Source organism: Monodelphis domestica, chromosome 4 (assembly GCF_027887165.1).
Source record: "Monodelphis domestica isolate mMonDom1 chromosome 4, mMonDom1.pri, whole genome shotgun sequence".
NCBI classification, from domain to species: Eukaryota; Metazoa; Chordata; class Mammalia; order Didelphimorphia; family Didelphidae; genus Monodelphis; species Monodelphis domestica.
Genome location: NC_077230.1, coordinates 394,835,495 through 394,850,368, shown reverse-complemented (window position 1 = coordinate 394,850,368; position 14,874 = coordinate 394,835,495). Strand labels below are relative to the sequence as shown.

At 46.6% G+C, this 14,874-nt stretch overlaps 1 protein-coding gene across 3 annotated transcripts in view; it reads left to right on the top strand.

Moving 5' to 3' along the window:
- Window positions 1–14,874, top strand: part of KAZN (kazrin, periplakin interacting protein) — a 1,589,619-nt gene that overhangs the window by 1,481,520 nt on the left and 93,225 nt on the right. For all 3 annotated transcript variants that reach the window (XM_056825274.1, XM_056825275.1, XM_056825276.1), the window contains one exon: window positions 8,058–8,228. In XM_056825274.1, coding sequence (XP_056681252.1) covers window positions 8,058–8,228 — 171 coding nt within the window. The remainder of the gene's footprint in view (window positions 1–8,057; window positions 8,229–14,874) is intronic.

The window sequence follows — 14,874 nt, the reverse complement described above, 5'->3', positions numbered from 1 at the left end:
GGATGGATGGATGGATGGATGGATGGATGGATGGATAGATGGGGAGATAGATTTATGGATAAATGGATAGAGGGATGGATAAATGAACAAATAAATTTATGAATAGAGGATGGGTGGATGGATGGATAGGTTGGATAGATAGATAGATAGATAGATAGATAGATAGATAGATAGATAGATAGATAGATAGATAGATGGATGGATGGATAGATAGATAGATAGATAGATAGATAGATAGATAGATGGATGGATGGATAGATAGATAGATAGATAGATAGATAGATAGATAGATAGATAGATAGATGGATGGATAGATAGATAGATGGATAGATGGATAGAGAGATGGATAGATGGATAGAGAGATGGATAGATGGATAGATGATAGATAGATAGATAGATAGATAGATAGATAGATAGATAGATAGATAGATAGATAGATGGATAGATGGATAGATAGATAGATAGATAGATAGATAGATAGATAGATGGATGGATGGATGGATGGATGGATGGATGGAGGAAGCAGTATATACAAAGCAAATGAAATAATGTATGTAAAGTAGAGGTCAGTCATAGTTATGAATAGATAGGTATACGTTAGCTCAGGGAATTCCCAGATAAAGAGTTCTGCCAATGAAGGGTTTTTGTTTTTTTTTTTAACATATAATTTTAGGATTTAGATTAAGAGCTGGCACACTAAGAGTTTAAATGATTTACCCAGGGTCACACAACTAGTAAATGTCAAAAGTAGGACCCAACCCCAGGTCTCCCTGATTCCAAGGCCAATTCTGTCCACTATGCCACACTGGCTCCCTCTTAATGGATGGATAGATGGGTAGATGGATGGATGGATGGATGGATGGATGGATGGATGGATGGACGGATGGATGGAGGAATAGATGAATGTCAGAGTAAATACCTAAACTAAGTCACCTGCCCAGAATTTGACTGAAGATTTGCTATTTTAAATACTCTATCAATCAACAAACTTTTACCAAATTCTAAGATACAGAACACTGTTTTAGATATAGGTAGAGTGAAGAAAAAGAGAGAGAAATACAAGATTTAGATAGGCCACTCCTTGCTTTCATAGCACTTACTTTCAAAAAGGAAGCTAGGGAGCAGCTGGGTGGCTCAGTAGATTGAGAGCCAGGCCCAGAGATAGAAGGTCCAAGGTTCAAATCTTACCTTAGACACTTCCCAGCTGTGTGACCCTGGGCAAGTCACTTGACCCCTATTCCCTGACCCTGACTGCTCTTCTGCCTTAGAACCAATATACTGTATTGATTCTAAGACAGAAGGTAAGGGTTTAAAAAAAAAAGAAGGGAGCTAATATAAACGGAATAATTCTAATATACACCATTATAAGGTAAGGGCATTCGAGAGGTATATGAGTGTATTTGAAGTCATAGTGAGAGCATGGGAACCAGGGAAGGCTTTCTGGAGTTGGCAGCCATTTTGGTGAGTTGCTGACATGGTGAAGAATTCATCAGGTGGAGAGAAGGGGGCGCCTATTTCCCTGGTGGTACTCACTGAGCCACCTTGGGAGTGAAGTCTGGCTCAGCAGCTCCATTTTCACTCCTCCATGTTGCTGTTTTTATTCCCATGTGGCGTCTCTTTCCTTTTTCCTTCTGGCTGATGGATGGCCAACCCCAAGGGACTGACTGACCTACCTGCTACCTGGTCCATTCAGATCCCTCCACCCTGAGACAGTGAGATGCACTCCCTGGGGACTTGGGCCCTCCCAAGTGGCCTCATTTCAGGGGGCTGACATCATTCACGCTCATGCCCATCCCCCCTGGTCCTTGTCCACTCTGGTGTCATCCTGCTGCTCTGCTCTTCGCAGGAAATAGATTTGCTTGCCTTGAAGTCAGCTTCTCTGTTGTTAATGGCGAGCCAAGGGTACCAAGTGGACAGCCTGTGAAATCAGAAGAGAGGGAAAAAAAATAATTGGGAGCACGAGAACAGCCATTGAAGAGCTCTCACTTAGTCAAGGCAGAACAATGCATTTTAGAGTGGCGTTCAGAGCAGAGGCTTCTGGAGATTGTGAGTGGAGGCCGTGAGCTGCTCTGACACTCTCCTTGACAGATAAATTCCCTCAGAAGGGGGACTTCCCTGATCCTGTCACAGCCTTTGACCTATAACAGGGTTTCTCAAATAGGGAACCCTGTGATCTTTGGAGCCATGTGGGAATACCCAGACCTCGACCTTTTTTCCTCATTGCCTCTTTTGTTCCTGTTAGAAGACTTTCCCCTTAACTGCTTTTTCCTCCCTCTTTCTTTTTCCCAACTCCTAAGCCTTGTTTGGGACCAATGTAGCAGTCCTGCAAGGGATAAAACAAGAAAGAAACATGCTTACTAATCCCCTCTCCTTGGCATTACCTTGGTTTCTGACAGAGATCATGGATTTAGAGTTGGGAAAGCCTTTAGAATACAGAATGTCAGAGCTGGAAGGGACCTTAGATTAGGGAATAGCAGAACTGAGAGGATCATTAGAACAAAGAATGTCCGAGCTGGAAGGGCCCTTAGAACCCAGATTCTCAGAACTGGGAGAGCCTTTTGAATAGAGAATATCAGAGTTGTGAGAAACCTTGGAATATGAAATTTCAGAGCTGGGAGATGCCCTCAGAACACAAAATGTTAGATCTAGAACCCTTAGAACCCAGAACTTCACAATGATCAGGGTTCTTAAATCACAGGATGTCTGAGAATAATCTTAGAAGTCATAGTACCCCACTCTCTTGTTTTACAAACAGTTCAGCTTGGGATATAATTTCAGAGCTGGGAGATGCCCTCAGAACACAAAATGTTAGATCTAGAACCCAGAATTTCACAACGATCAGGGTTCTTAGATTCCAGGATGTCTGAGGGTGATCTTAGTTAGAGGTCACAGAACTCCGCTCTCTCATTTTACAAACAGCACAACTTGGGATATAATTTCAGAGCTGAAAAATGTCCTCAGAACACAAAATGTTAGATCTAGAACCCCTAGAACCCAGAATTTCACAACAATCAGGGTTCTTAAATCACAGGATGTCTGAGAATAATCTTAGAAGTCATAGAACCCCACTCTCTCTTTTTACAAACAGCACAGCTTGGAGTATAATTTCAGAGCTGGGAGATGCCCTCAGAACACAAAATGTTAGATCTAGAACCCCTAGAACCCAGAATTTCACAACAATCAGGGTTCTTAAATCACAGGATGTCTGAGAATAATCTTAGAAGTCATAGAACCCCACTCTCTCTTTTTACAAACAGCACAGCTTGGAGTATAATTTCAGAGCTGGGAGATGCCCTCAGAACACAAAATGTTAGATCTAGAACCCTTAGAACTCAGAATTTCACAACAATCAGGGTTCTTAGATCACAGGATGTCTGAGGGTGATCGTAGAGGTCATAGAACCCAGCTCCCTCATTTTACAAACAGCACAGCTTGGATCCAGAGAGGGAGAGTGATTTGCCCGAGGGTCACACTCCCATTGATAAGAAAAACTTGCTTACCAGGAGCTGAATCTGCAGATCTAGGGAACAGATTTGCTCATTTAAACCCAATCAAACTGTGAGCTAATTGGCCCATGTATTGCATTTGTGATAAGTCAGGTTGGTCAGGATCAATCCGGAGCTGCTTCCCCTTGAGGCACTGTCAGCCCAGCATCCCCCTGAACCCCTCCCCCGGATCAGAGCCAGGCAGGCTTGGGGCTGGAGAAGTGCTGACTAGATCTTGGCTAAAGCTGTGTGAGAATTGCCCCCCACCCCCCACCCATGGCCCTGTGGGGCTGGGGAGGGAGGAGAGGAGGCTGAGATGCAGGGAACAAGGCTGTCTCTGGCCCTGCCAACAGAGTCCCCCACATGGTGACATTCCAGCACACTGTGCAGAGTGAACTCCCTTGCAAGTGAATGGCTGTGGTCTGGAGGGGAACTCGGGACATCTCCTCAAGCCCAGCCATGAAATTCCTGCTGCTCGGCAGTGTTTCCAGAGCATGAAAGTTGCCTGTGAGAAATGGATTTTGCTAGGGTGAACAGATTTCATGGTTGGAAATCGGCTACTCTTCCTCTGCCCCTTTTAGACCATTATCAGCTGGGGGCACCAGAGTCCACAGCTCTCTTGGTCTGGAGTTGCAAAGACCTGAGTTAAAATGCAGTCTCCAATTCTTCCTACCTGTATGACCCTGGGCAAGTCATTTTACTCTTTTGCCTCAATTTCCTCATCGGAAAATGGGAATAATAACAGCACCCATCTCCCAAGGTTGTGCTAGGAGGACCAAAATGAGTTATCTGTAAAGAATTTAACATAGGAGTGCCTGGCATATAGTAAACAGTATTATAGACGTTAACAGCTATTGTTATCATCATCGTCATGATTTCTCTGATTTATTATCATCATCTCATGCCCAGATCATGAGAAATCAATAGTCCTCGTCTTGCTAGGACTAGAAGGTTGCAGATGAGGGGCTATGCAGGGGGAGAGGAAGAGTCCAAAGACAGTGGGGCAGGGAGAAGAGATACCAGATGAGACCAAGGGATGGTTAAGGAGAAGAGGATCTGCAAAGTAGGGCTAGAAGGGACCTGGGGGCCCTCCAGGCCAGCCCCTCCTTTTCAGATGAGAAAACCAAGACCCAGGGAAGTTAAGAACTCACCCGAGGTCACTTAGGTGGTCAGTGCCAGAGGCAGGACTGAAGGCAGGCTCTCTGATTCCAGATCCAGGGCTCTTTCTGCTATGCCACACCGGAACAGAGATCTTGTTAGGCAGAGAAAGGAAAACCTCTGGTCACTGGACAGCCACAGAGCCTTCCAGCTGTTTTCCTGGCCTCTGTTCTCTCTCCTTCCAACCCATTCTGCCACTCAGAGATGGTGTGATTTTGCAATTGAAATTTCTGAGCAACACACAGCCTGGCACACAGTAGGCATTTTCCAGTCTTTTTTACTGTCTCTTTTTGGCTGAATAGAAGAAAAAGGAGGGAGAGAGAAGGAAGAAGAAGGAAGAAGGGGAAGAGAGAGGTGGGAAGAGAGGGAGAAAGAGAGAGACAGAGAGGAGAGAGAGAGAGAGGGAGAGAGAGAAAGAGGAAAAAGAGAGAGGGAGGGAGGAAGAGGGGGAGACAGAGAGAACGAGAGAGAGAGAGAGAGAGAGAGAGAGAGAGAGAGAGAGAGAGAGAGAGAGAGAGAGAGAGAGAGAGAGAGAGAGAGAGAGGAAAGAGGTAGAGAAAGAGGAGAAAGAGAGGGAGGGAGGGAGACAGGGAGAAAGAGAGACACAGAGACAGAGAGAACAAGAGAAAGAGACAGAGAGGAGAAAGGGAAAGAGAGAAAGAGAGAGGGAGGGAGGGAGACAGAGAGAGAGACAGAGACAGAGAGGCAGACAGAGAAGTGAGTGAATAAGCCGTCTCCACATAGGATCACAGATTTAAAGTTGGAAGGAATCTTAGATGTCATCTCATCCAACTTCATTTCTTTCCCTCCCTAGAAGTCACAGGCTGGGGAACTGGTACCAAACAAGAAACTTAAAGTTTCTTTCCTGGAATAGAAGGTTCCAGATATTGTCAGTTAGGCTACACGCATTTATTAAGCACTGACTGTGCGCCGGCACCGTTGAGCTCAGAGCTGGGGGTGCAAAGAAAGGTGAAAGGCAGTCCGTGCTCTCATGGAACTCAGAGAGAAACAGCAGGGAAATAGCTGTATGTAGGAACGAGATCTGTGCAGGCTATATTGGAGATAATCAACAGTGAAGGCAGCAGATGGTGGGAGTAATCCAAGGCTGAGGCATGGACCAGTAAGATTATATTGGGGTTGAGTGGGGGGACAGAGAAGGGAAGGAAGAGACAGAGAAGAAAAAAAAAGATACCAGCATAAGAGGAGGAGCTGACGGCAATGGGGGCAGCCTGTTGACAGAGAAAGCCTCAAAGATCAAAAACTTCTATGATCTAGCGCTGAAGCCCAGAGAGGCGAATGAACTTGGCTGAGTTCACACAGGAAGTAAAGTGTTGAGCTCCTCCACTGAAAGTGGGAGTTTTAATATGCCTTCCTTGCCCCCAACACACACACACACACACACACACACACACACACACACACACACGCACACGCACACGCACACGCACACACGCACATGCATGCACACACATACACACATGTGTGCACGCACGCACACATGCATGCACACACATGCACACACGCGCACACACCTCACAATGAGAAATACTAACTAGCTTCTTTTTCCTGCAACACTGCTTTCTTCTGTTATAACTCAAAGCCAAGGACCACGTCTGTCTGTCTCTCCTGCTAGGATGTGTTAGAGTCAGCTTCTGGCTGACTGGAGATTGATGGGAAAACCCCAAAAGGTTGCCCCAGGGGCCCCAGCCTTGACTGAACTGCAGGTTCTTCTCTAGCCAAAGGGGCTCCTGGCCATCCAGAAATACCTTGGAGCCAGCAGAGGGCAAACCCAGCCTGGGCTTTGCTTACTTTCTTGAGGGGAGGGGAAGGTGGCTCAGCTTTGGGATCGCTTCCTCTTTCTCCCCATGAAAAAGCAATCCCATGTCTAGGAGAAGGAAGGAAAACCCACAGCCCAAAGTGGAGAGGCAGTGGGTGGCTTCATGGGTGGTGGGCTGCGGGGGGGGGGGGGGGGGGTCCTAGATGTCCTCTCAGTTGGTCAGTGACTAAATTCATAGGGTCATCATCACTACAGAATTGAAGGAGATCTGAAAAATCTTTGGCTCCAATCCCCTTACATTGATGGATGGAGAAACTGAGACCTAAAATCACATATTGAGGAAAAGGACATTAGAAATTACAAAGTCAGGGGCAGCTCAATGGATTTAGAGACAGGAGGTCCTGGGTTCAAATCCAACCTCAGATACTTTCCAGCTGTGTGACCCTGGGCAAGTCATTTAACCCCCATTGCCTAGCCCTTACCACTCTTCTGCCTTGGAGCCAATACTTAATATTGATTCTAAGCAGAAATTAAGCGTTAGGGGGCAGCTGGGTAGCTCAGTGGATTGAGAACCAGGCCTAGAGATGGGAGGTCCCAGGTTCAAATCTGGCCTCAGCCACTTCCTAGCTGTGTGATCCTGGGCAAGTCACTTGACCCCCATTGCCTAGCCCTTACCACTCTTCTGCCTTGGAGCCAATATACAGTATTGACTCCAAGACCGAAGGTAAGGGTTTTATAAAAAAGAAAGAAAGAAAGAAAGAAAGAAAGAAAGAAAGAAAGAAAGAAAGAAAGAAAGAAAGAAAGAAAGAAAGAAAGAAAGAAAGAAAGAAAGAAAGAAAGAAAGAAAGAAAGAAAGCATTAAAAGAAAAGAAAATTGGGAAATGCTGGGAGAAAGGTAACTTTGGTCCCATGATTTTTCATGGATTCATGACTCATCACTAAAAAAATCATAGACTAGGCTTTCATTGGTTGTTGGATTGTTTCGATCCTATCTGAACACACAGCATTGATTCCAAGACGGAAGGTAAGGGTTTAAAAAAAAAGAAAGAAATGACAAAGTCTGCCCTCATTTTACAGATAAGGAAACCGAGGCACATTGCAGGAGTGACTTTCCCAGTGTCGCCAAGGTCATAGATACCTGAGGCGAGATTTGAGTCTTCCTGACTCCCAAGTTCTAGCCACACCCTCTCCATAATGCTGCCATCTTCCCTCTTCTTTTGTAAATTCAGACTCAGATTTCCCCATCCTTTGAGACACTGACTGTCAGCCCCTTCCACCCCTCCCCTTCCCTCAGGGCCTCAGAGCCCATAGCATCCCAGAAGGAGACAGCAGTGCATTGTGGGTAGAGACCAGCAAACCTAACCCAGCCAGCAGCCTCTGAGCTCCTTCCGGGCAAGAACTGTTTCCTTCTTCCTCCTCGTGTCCCCAGTGCCTGGCACGTCCACAATGGGCTTTAGGAAGGGTCTACGGGTCAGTCAGTTGTCCTGCATGTAGAAATGCGGATGCCCTGGGGTCTCTAGTCAGGGCCCACCTCTCTGGACTCTGTCCACTCAGGCATGGAAAAGCCATGGCCAAGCCCAGAGGAGATGCTCCGCAGCTCCCTGATCCCTCCCTCTCTCTCTGCTTTCTTTCCACAGGAGAGTGAAGACGCAGTCAAAGCCCTGGCGAAAGAGAAGGACCTTCTGGAGCGGGAGAAGTGGGAGCTGCGCCGGCAGGCCAAAGAGGCCACGGACCATGCCACGTCCTTGCGCTCCCAGCTGGACCTGAAGGACAACAGGATGAAGGAGCTCGAGGCGGAGCTGGCCATGGTGAGAGGCTGTGGCGGCTGCTCCCCTCCTCTGTTCCAGCCGGTGGTGTTAGAGCAGTAGCAGTGGGAGGAAGAGAAGGAACGGGGAAAGGATCCATGCTGGGCCAGGTTGGCCTCAGATACTTCCTGGGCAAGTCACTGGACCTTGTTGGCCTCCGTTTCCTCCTCTCTAAAATGAGCTGGAGAAGGAAGTGGCCACCTACTCCGGGGGCTTCCCAAGAATACCCACTAAATGTGCAATATAATGAGCACAGCCACCATGGAGGGTCTTAGCATCTTCATGGTCACCGTAGAATAAGCCATGCTCCGAGCAGCCCCCCCACCCCCAGCCTCTGAACACCCCGGAGAAAAGGCCCTGAGCTTGGGGAACAGCTTGTCTGAGCCTCAGTTGCCTCATCTGTCAAATGTGGGATTGGATTCGATGACCACTTCCGTGATTTTCTGTTGGCAGCTCGAATTTTACCCACGAAGTGTCTGAGGCCAGCAAAGAGACTTTCAAAAAATGATTAAACCCTCACCTTCCGTCTTAGAATCAATACTGCGTATGGATCGAAGGCAGGAGAGCAGTAAGGGTTAGGTGACTTGTCCAGGGTCACCCGGCTAGGAAGTGTCTGAGGCCAGCAAATAAACTGTTTTCCCATTAGTAAACCTTTACCTTCCATCTTGGAATCAATACTGTGTACTGGTTTAAGGCAGAAGAGCTGTAAGGGCTAGGCAATGGAGGTTAAGTGACTTGTCCAGGGTCACACAGCTGAGAAGTGTCTGAGGCCAGATTTGAACCCAGGACTTCCCTTTTCCAGACCTGGCTCTCTATCTACTGAGCTACCCAGCTGACCCTGAAACTAGAGATTTTAAGAGGCATCGATGAGGGGTGGGAACCATGCAATGTATGGAGATGGAGAAAGTCTTATCACCTGTAAAAGACAAGAAGAGAATCCCGGGGTGTCAGTGGTCCTCCAGACTTTTACGGAGAGATCTCCAGAGACGGGGAACCCTATTCCAACTAGGGACCGCATCTGCCAGGAAATCTTTTTGGGGATTTCTATAAAATTCTATAAAAATACCATTTCTCTCCTTCCAGCATGTACCCATTGCTCTGAACCCCTGGGGCCAAACGAACAAGGCTTTTCTGCTCTGGCTTTCCAGGCTTTAAAGATCCCCGGCTGTGTCCTGTCCTGTTGGGTTTCTCTCCTTTCAGACCTCGTGAGATGCTCTGTGAGGTTGGGACCAGCATCTGTCCCTTCCCCAAGCTGGGCTTCGTTGCCCAACACTGACACCTAGTGGACAGAGTTTCTCTTCTCACTCCCTGACATTGGAGGAGGGCGATTTAACAAGCTTTAGAGCATTGCCTTCATGCTCATTTTACAGATAAAGAAACTGAGGCCTAGAGCAGGGAAGTGACTTATCCAAGGTCACATGGGTTTAAGTCCAAGTCTTCTGGGCCAACCGATCGCACTCTATCACTCTAGGAGGCTTCCTTCATTCCTTTAGAAAGCTAGATGGTTCCGTGGATAGACACTTGACTTCCTTCAATCCTTTTTTCTCCCTTTTCTTTAAAACCTGCCTTAGAATTGATACTGTGTATTGCTTCCAAGGCAGAAGAGCAGTAAGGGCTAGACAACGGGGGTTAAGTGACTTGCCCAGGGTCACACAGCTGGGAAGTGTCTGAGGTCAGATTTGAACCCAGGACCTCCCATCTCCAGAGTTGATTTCCTGTCCATTGAGCCACCCAGCTATCTCTAACTGATAGGTGGTTCAGAGCACTGGGTCTAGAGTCAGGAAGGCCTGGGTTCAAATGTAACCTCAAACATTTACTAGCTGCATGGCCCCAGTCAAGTCACTTAACCCCTCCTTGCCTCAGTTTCCTCATCTGTAACAATATGGATAACAGTACTTCCTTCCCAGGGTTGCTGTGAGGATCCAATGAAATACTGTTAAAGCACTGAGCCCAGTGCTAGCATTTAATAACATACTCATTTCTTTCCTTATAGGCAATAGGAAATGGGTATCACGAAGGGCCTTAAAAGTGAATTTGGATAAAGAGTCATAGAATTTTCAAACCTGGAAGCTGTATTCTAATTCATCTAAAGGGCCTTGTTTTACATGTAGGGAAACTGAGGCCCCAAGAGGGGCCACACAAGCAAGTTAATGGCAGAACTCGGCTTTGAACCTAATTTTCCTGACTCCCTTCTCCCAGAGGAATCATGGGACCTTATGAAGGAATTAGGGAGACAAGAATATATCAAGCACATACTATGTCCCAGGCACGGGGACTCGTTATTGTTTTTCAGGCATTTCAATTGTGTCTTATTCTTCATGACCCTATCTGGGGTTTTCTTGGCAAAGATACTGGAGTGGTTTATCCTTTCCTTCTCCAGCTCAGTTTATAGATGAGGAAACTGAGGCAATACAGGGTTAAGTGACTTTCCCAGGGTTACACAGCAAAGATACTGGAGTGGTTTATCCTTTCCTTCTCCAGCTCATTTTGCAGATGAGGAAACTGAGGCAAACAGGGTTAAGTGACTTTCCCAGGGTTACACAGCAAAGATAATGGAGTAGTTTATCCTTCTCCAGCTCATTTTGCAGATGAGGAAACTGAGGCAATACAGGGTTAAGTGACTTTCCCAGGGTTACACAGCAAAGATAATGGAGTAGTTTATCCTTCTCCAGCTCAGTTTATAGATGAGGAAACTGAGGTAAACAGGGTTAAGTGACTTTCCCAGGGTTACACAGCAAAGATAATGGAGTAGTTTATCCTTCTCCAGCTCATTTTGCAGATGAGGAAACTGAGGCAAACAGGGTTAAGTGACTTTCCCAGGGTTACACAGCAAAGATACTGGAGTGGTTTATCCTTTCCTTCTCCAGCTCAGTTTATAGATGAGGAAACTGAGGCAAACAGGGTTAAGTGTCTTATTTAGGGTCACCCTGCAGTACTGGAGTAGTTTATCCTTCTCCAGCTCATTTTGCGGATGAGGAAACTGAGGCAAACAAGGTCCAGTGACTTTCCCAGGGTCATACAGCAAAGATAATGGAGTGGTTTATCTTTTCCTTCTCTAGCTGATTTTACAGGTGAAGAAACCGAGGCAAGTGGGGTTAAGTGACTTGGCTAGGGTCATAAATGTCCAAGGCCAGAGTTGAACTCAAGATGAATCTTCCTGACTCTAGGCTCAGAGCTCTGTCCGCTGCCCCACCTAGCTCTCCAGGCACTGTGCTAAGGGCTTTCCAAATAACATTTGATAGTTTACAAGCGGGATAAGACCCTGGGAGCTCTCTCGTGCATCTGCCTCATTTCACAGAAGATGCTCCTGAAGCCTGGAGAAGGCAAATGACTTTTCTGGGTCACAGAGCAGCTAATGACCGGGACTTGGACCCGTGCTAGAGTTCTTTTCCCTTATTTTCCACTCTGAGCAGATGTGATTTCCCCAAGATAAACCAGTTCTCGCCCGAGTCCCAGCTCTTGACTCGTTTTCCCAGAATGGGGTTAGGATTAAAGCGTGGCCGGGCCAGATCTGGGGTCTCCCATAAGACAGAATGTGATGATCAGCCCTGCCTGAAGACAAACCGGCTCCCTGCCCTTCTAGCCTGTAAATCTGCAGCGATCTCCTGGATCGGGGCTGCGTGTCCTCCTCCACGGCCCTCCATCTAGTTAATTAGTGCCTCTGTCCCCCCCGGGAGGGAAGGGGTCAGGGATGGATGCACCCGAAAGATCAGCAGACCTCAGTCCTGGGTAATAGTTAGCCAGAATTCTGAAGGCGGGGGAGCTGCCTTCCATCCCACGGAACACTGCCTGTCCTTCCTGCAGTCCAGAGCATCAGAATATCCAGATGATTCAGTCTAGACCCTCTTTGAGCTGAGAATCTTAAGGGAAAAAAAAAGTGGTAGTTATGTGACTTGCCCAGGGTCACACAGCCAGGAAGTGTCTGAGGTCACATTTGAACCTCCTGTCTCCAGGTCTGGCTCTCCATCCTCTGAGTCACTCAGCTGCCCCTCTGCAGCATCTTTCTTTAAAGCCCTTGCTCTGAGCCTCCTCGGGGAGGACCATCTAGAGTTGGAGTCGGGGGTCTTGGATTCATATCCTGACTTTGTCACACTTAACTACCTGTGTGTGATCCCAAGCAGATCCTTTGGATTCCTTGGGCCTCAGTCTCCCTGTCTGTAAAACGGGAGGAATTCGGCGGGGTGATCTCTCCAGTTCCTTCCACCTCTAAATCTTTCATTCTCAAGCTCACAGGCTTGGAGACGAGGAGTTGGGAAGGACTTTAGCAGACGCCCATTGCTAGCCCTGATCACTCTTCTGCCTTGGAGCCGATGCACAGTATTGATTCTAAGATGGAAGGGAAGGGTTTGACACCAAAAAAAGAAATGAGTTTTTAGTGCCAGTTTCCACACTAAATTCTGAGGAAACAAAGAAAGACCAAGCCTTGGCCCTGCCCTCCAAGAGCTTGCACTCAGGGTGGAGACAGCCAGAAAAGGATTTGATCCCTACAAGATATGGACAGAGTAGGGGGAAGCCCCTAGAAGGAAGGGCTGGGAAAGCCTTCTTGTACCAGCCCGGGAGTCAAAGAAACCAGGTGGCAGAGATGAGAAGGGAAGGGGCCCCAGGCATGGGGGATAGCCAGGGAACGTGCCTGGAGTCAGGAGGTGGATCAGAGGAGTTTGTGGAGGGCAGTCAGGTGTAAGAAGGCTGGAAAGTTAGGGAAGGGCCAGGATGTAAAAGGCTTTAAACAGCAATTGTACCTTATTTTTAAACCCTTACTATTCTGTCTTAGTGATAACACTAAAACAGAAGACAGCTAATGGCCAGGAAAACAGGGTTAAGTGACCTGCCCAGGGTCACACAGCTGGGAAAATGTGTGAGGTCAGATTTGAACCCAGGACCTCCCATCTCTGGGCCTGGCTCTCCATCCACTGAGCCACGCAGCTACCTCAGTCACTAAATATTTATTAAGCACCTCCTTTGTGTCCAAATTGTGTTACGTTCATTTTACAGTTGAGGGAACTGTGACTTGCCCAGTCTACCTGCCAATGGTTGGAAGTGGTATGTGACTTGTCATCAAATGCTATAGGGAACTCCCAGGTGAGGAAACTCCCTCTCTTAATGCAGATTGACACCTCTTCAACTGGAATTGGTAGAGGGCTGCCTGGAGCACTGAGCTGCTAAGTGTGTGAGCCATGTGGCTTGCCTAGGGCCCACAGCCAAGAAGTGTCAGAGGAGAGATGCCAACCCTGGTTTTCTTGTCTTGGAAGCCAGCTCTCTAGCCCCTGTGGCATGCTCTCTTTTTTAAAAATTGTTTTTGTTTTTGTTAAATTTTTCTAAAAGCCCTTATTTTTCTCCATAGAATCAATACTGTATATTGGCTCCAAAGCAGAAGAGTGGTCAGGGCTAGGCAATGGGGGTCAAGTGACTTGCTCAGGGTCACACAACTGGGAAGTATCTGAGACCAAATTTGAACTGAAAATCTCCCATTTCTTGGCTTAGTTCTCCAACCACTGAGCCACCCAGTGGTCCTTTTGGGGGGTTATGTTTTGATTTCTGAGCATTCTCCCTCCTTCCCTCCCTCCCAACCCCACTCTAGAGAAGACCAGCCCTTTACACACACACACACACACACACACACACACACACACACACACACACACACACATCCAATTCATTCTTCCAAAAATCAGCTCTTTCTCTGGAGGTGGATAGCGTCCTCCTTTATAGGTAATTGATTGGAATATCCATATTACTCAGAATAACTTGGTCACTCCCAGATACTCTCAAACAATATTGCTGTTACTGTATACAAACCTCCTCTTGGTCCTGCTTGTTTCATTCTGCTAGTTCATTCACATCTTCCTTTCCCTGTGTTTCCAAAAGCATCCTGCTCATCATTTCTCACAGCACAGTAGTATTCCATCACCATTGCATGCCACCACTTATTCAGCCATTCCCCATTGAATGGGCATCCCTCCTGCTTTCATTTTTTGCCACCACAAAGAAAGCTGCCATGAATATTTTAGAATATTTTAGGTCTTTTCCTTTTCCCTTGATCACCTTGGGAAACAGACCTCATCATGGCATTGTTGGGTCAAAGGACATGCACAGTTTTATAACTCTTAGGACATCATTCCAGATTGTTCTTCAAATTGGTTGGTTCCATCCATAGTTCCACCAACAGTGTATTAGCATCCCACATTTCCCACATCCCTTCCAATTTGTCATTTTCCTACAATCCCTCCAATTTGTCATTTTCCCCTTCTAACATTTTAGCCAATCTGCTAGATGTGAGATGACATGTCAGGACTGGTTTAATTTTCATTTCTCTAATCAATAATGATTTAAAGCATTTTTTCCTATGACTATTTATAGCTTTGATTTCTTCTTCCCAAAACTGCCTGTTCATATCCTTTGGCCATTTGTCAGTTGGCGAATGACTCATATTCTTATAAATTTGACAGTTCTCTATATATTTGAGATATGAAGACTTTATCTGAGAAATTGTCTATAAATTTCTACCCCCCCCCTTATTTTCTGCTTTCCTTCTAATCTTGGCTGCATTGGTTTCATTCTTTCTGACATTTATATGGCACCTTAAAGTTTGTAATGTGCTTAATGGACATGATCTCAGAACTTCTTAATAATTCTAAGTGCCAGACTTGGA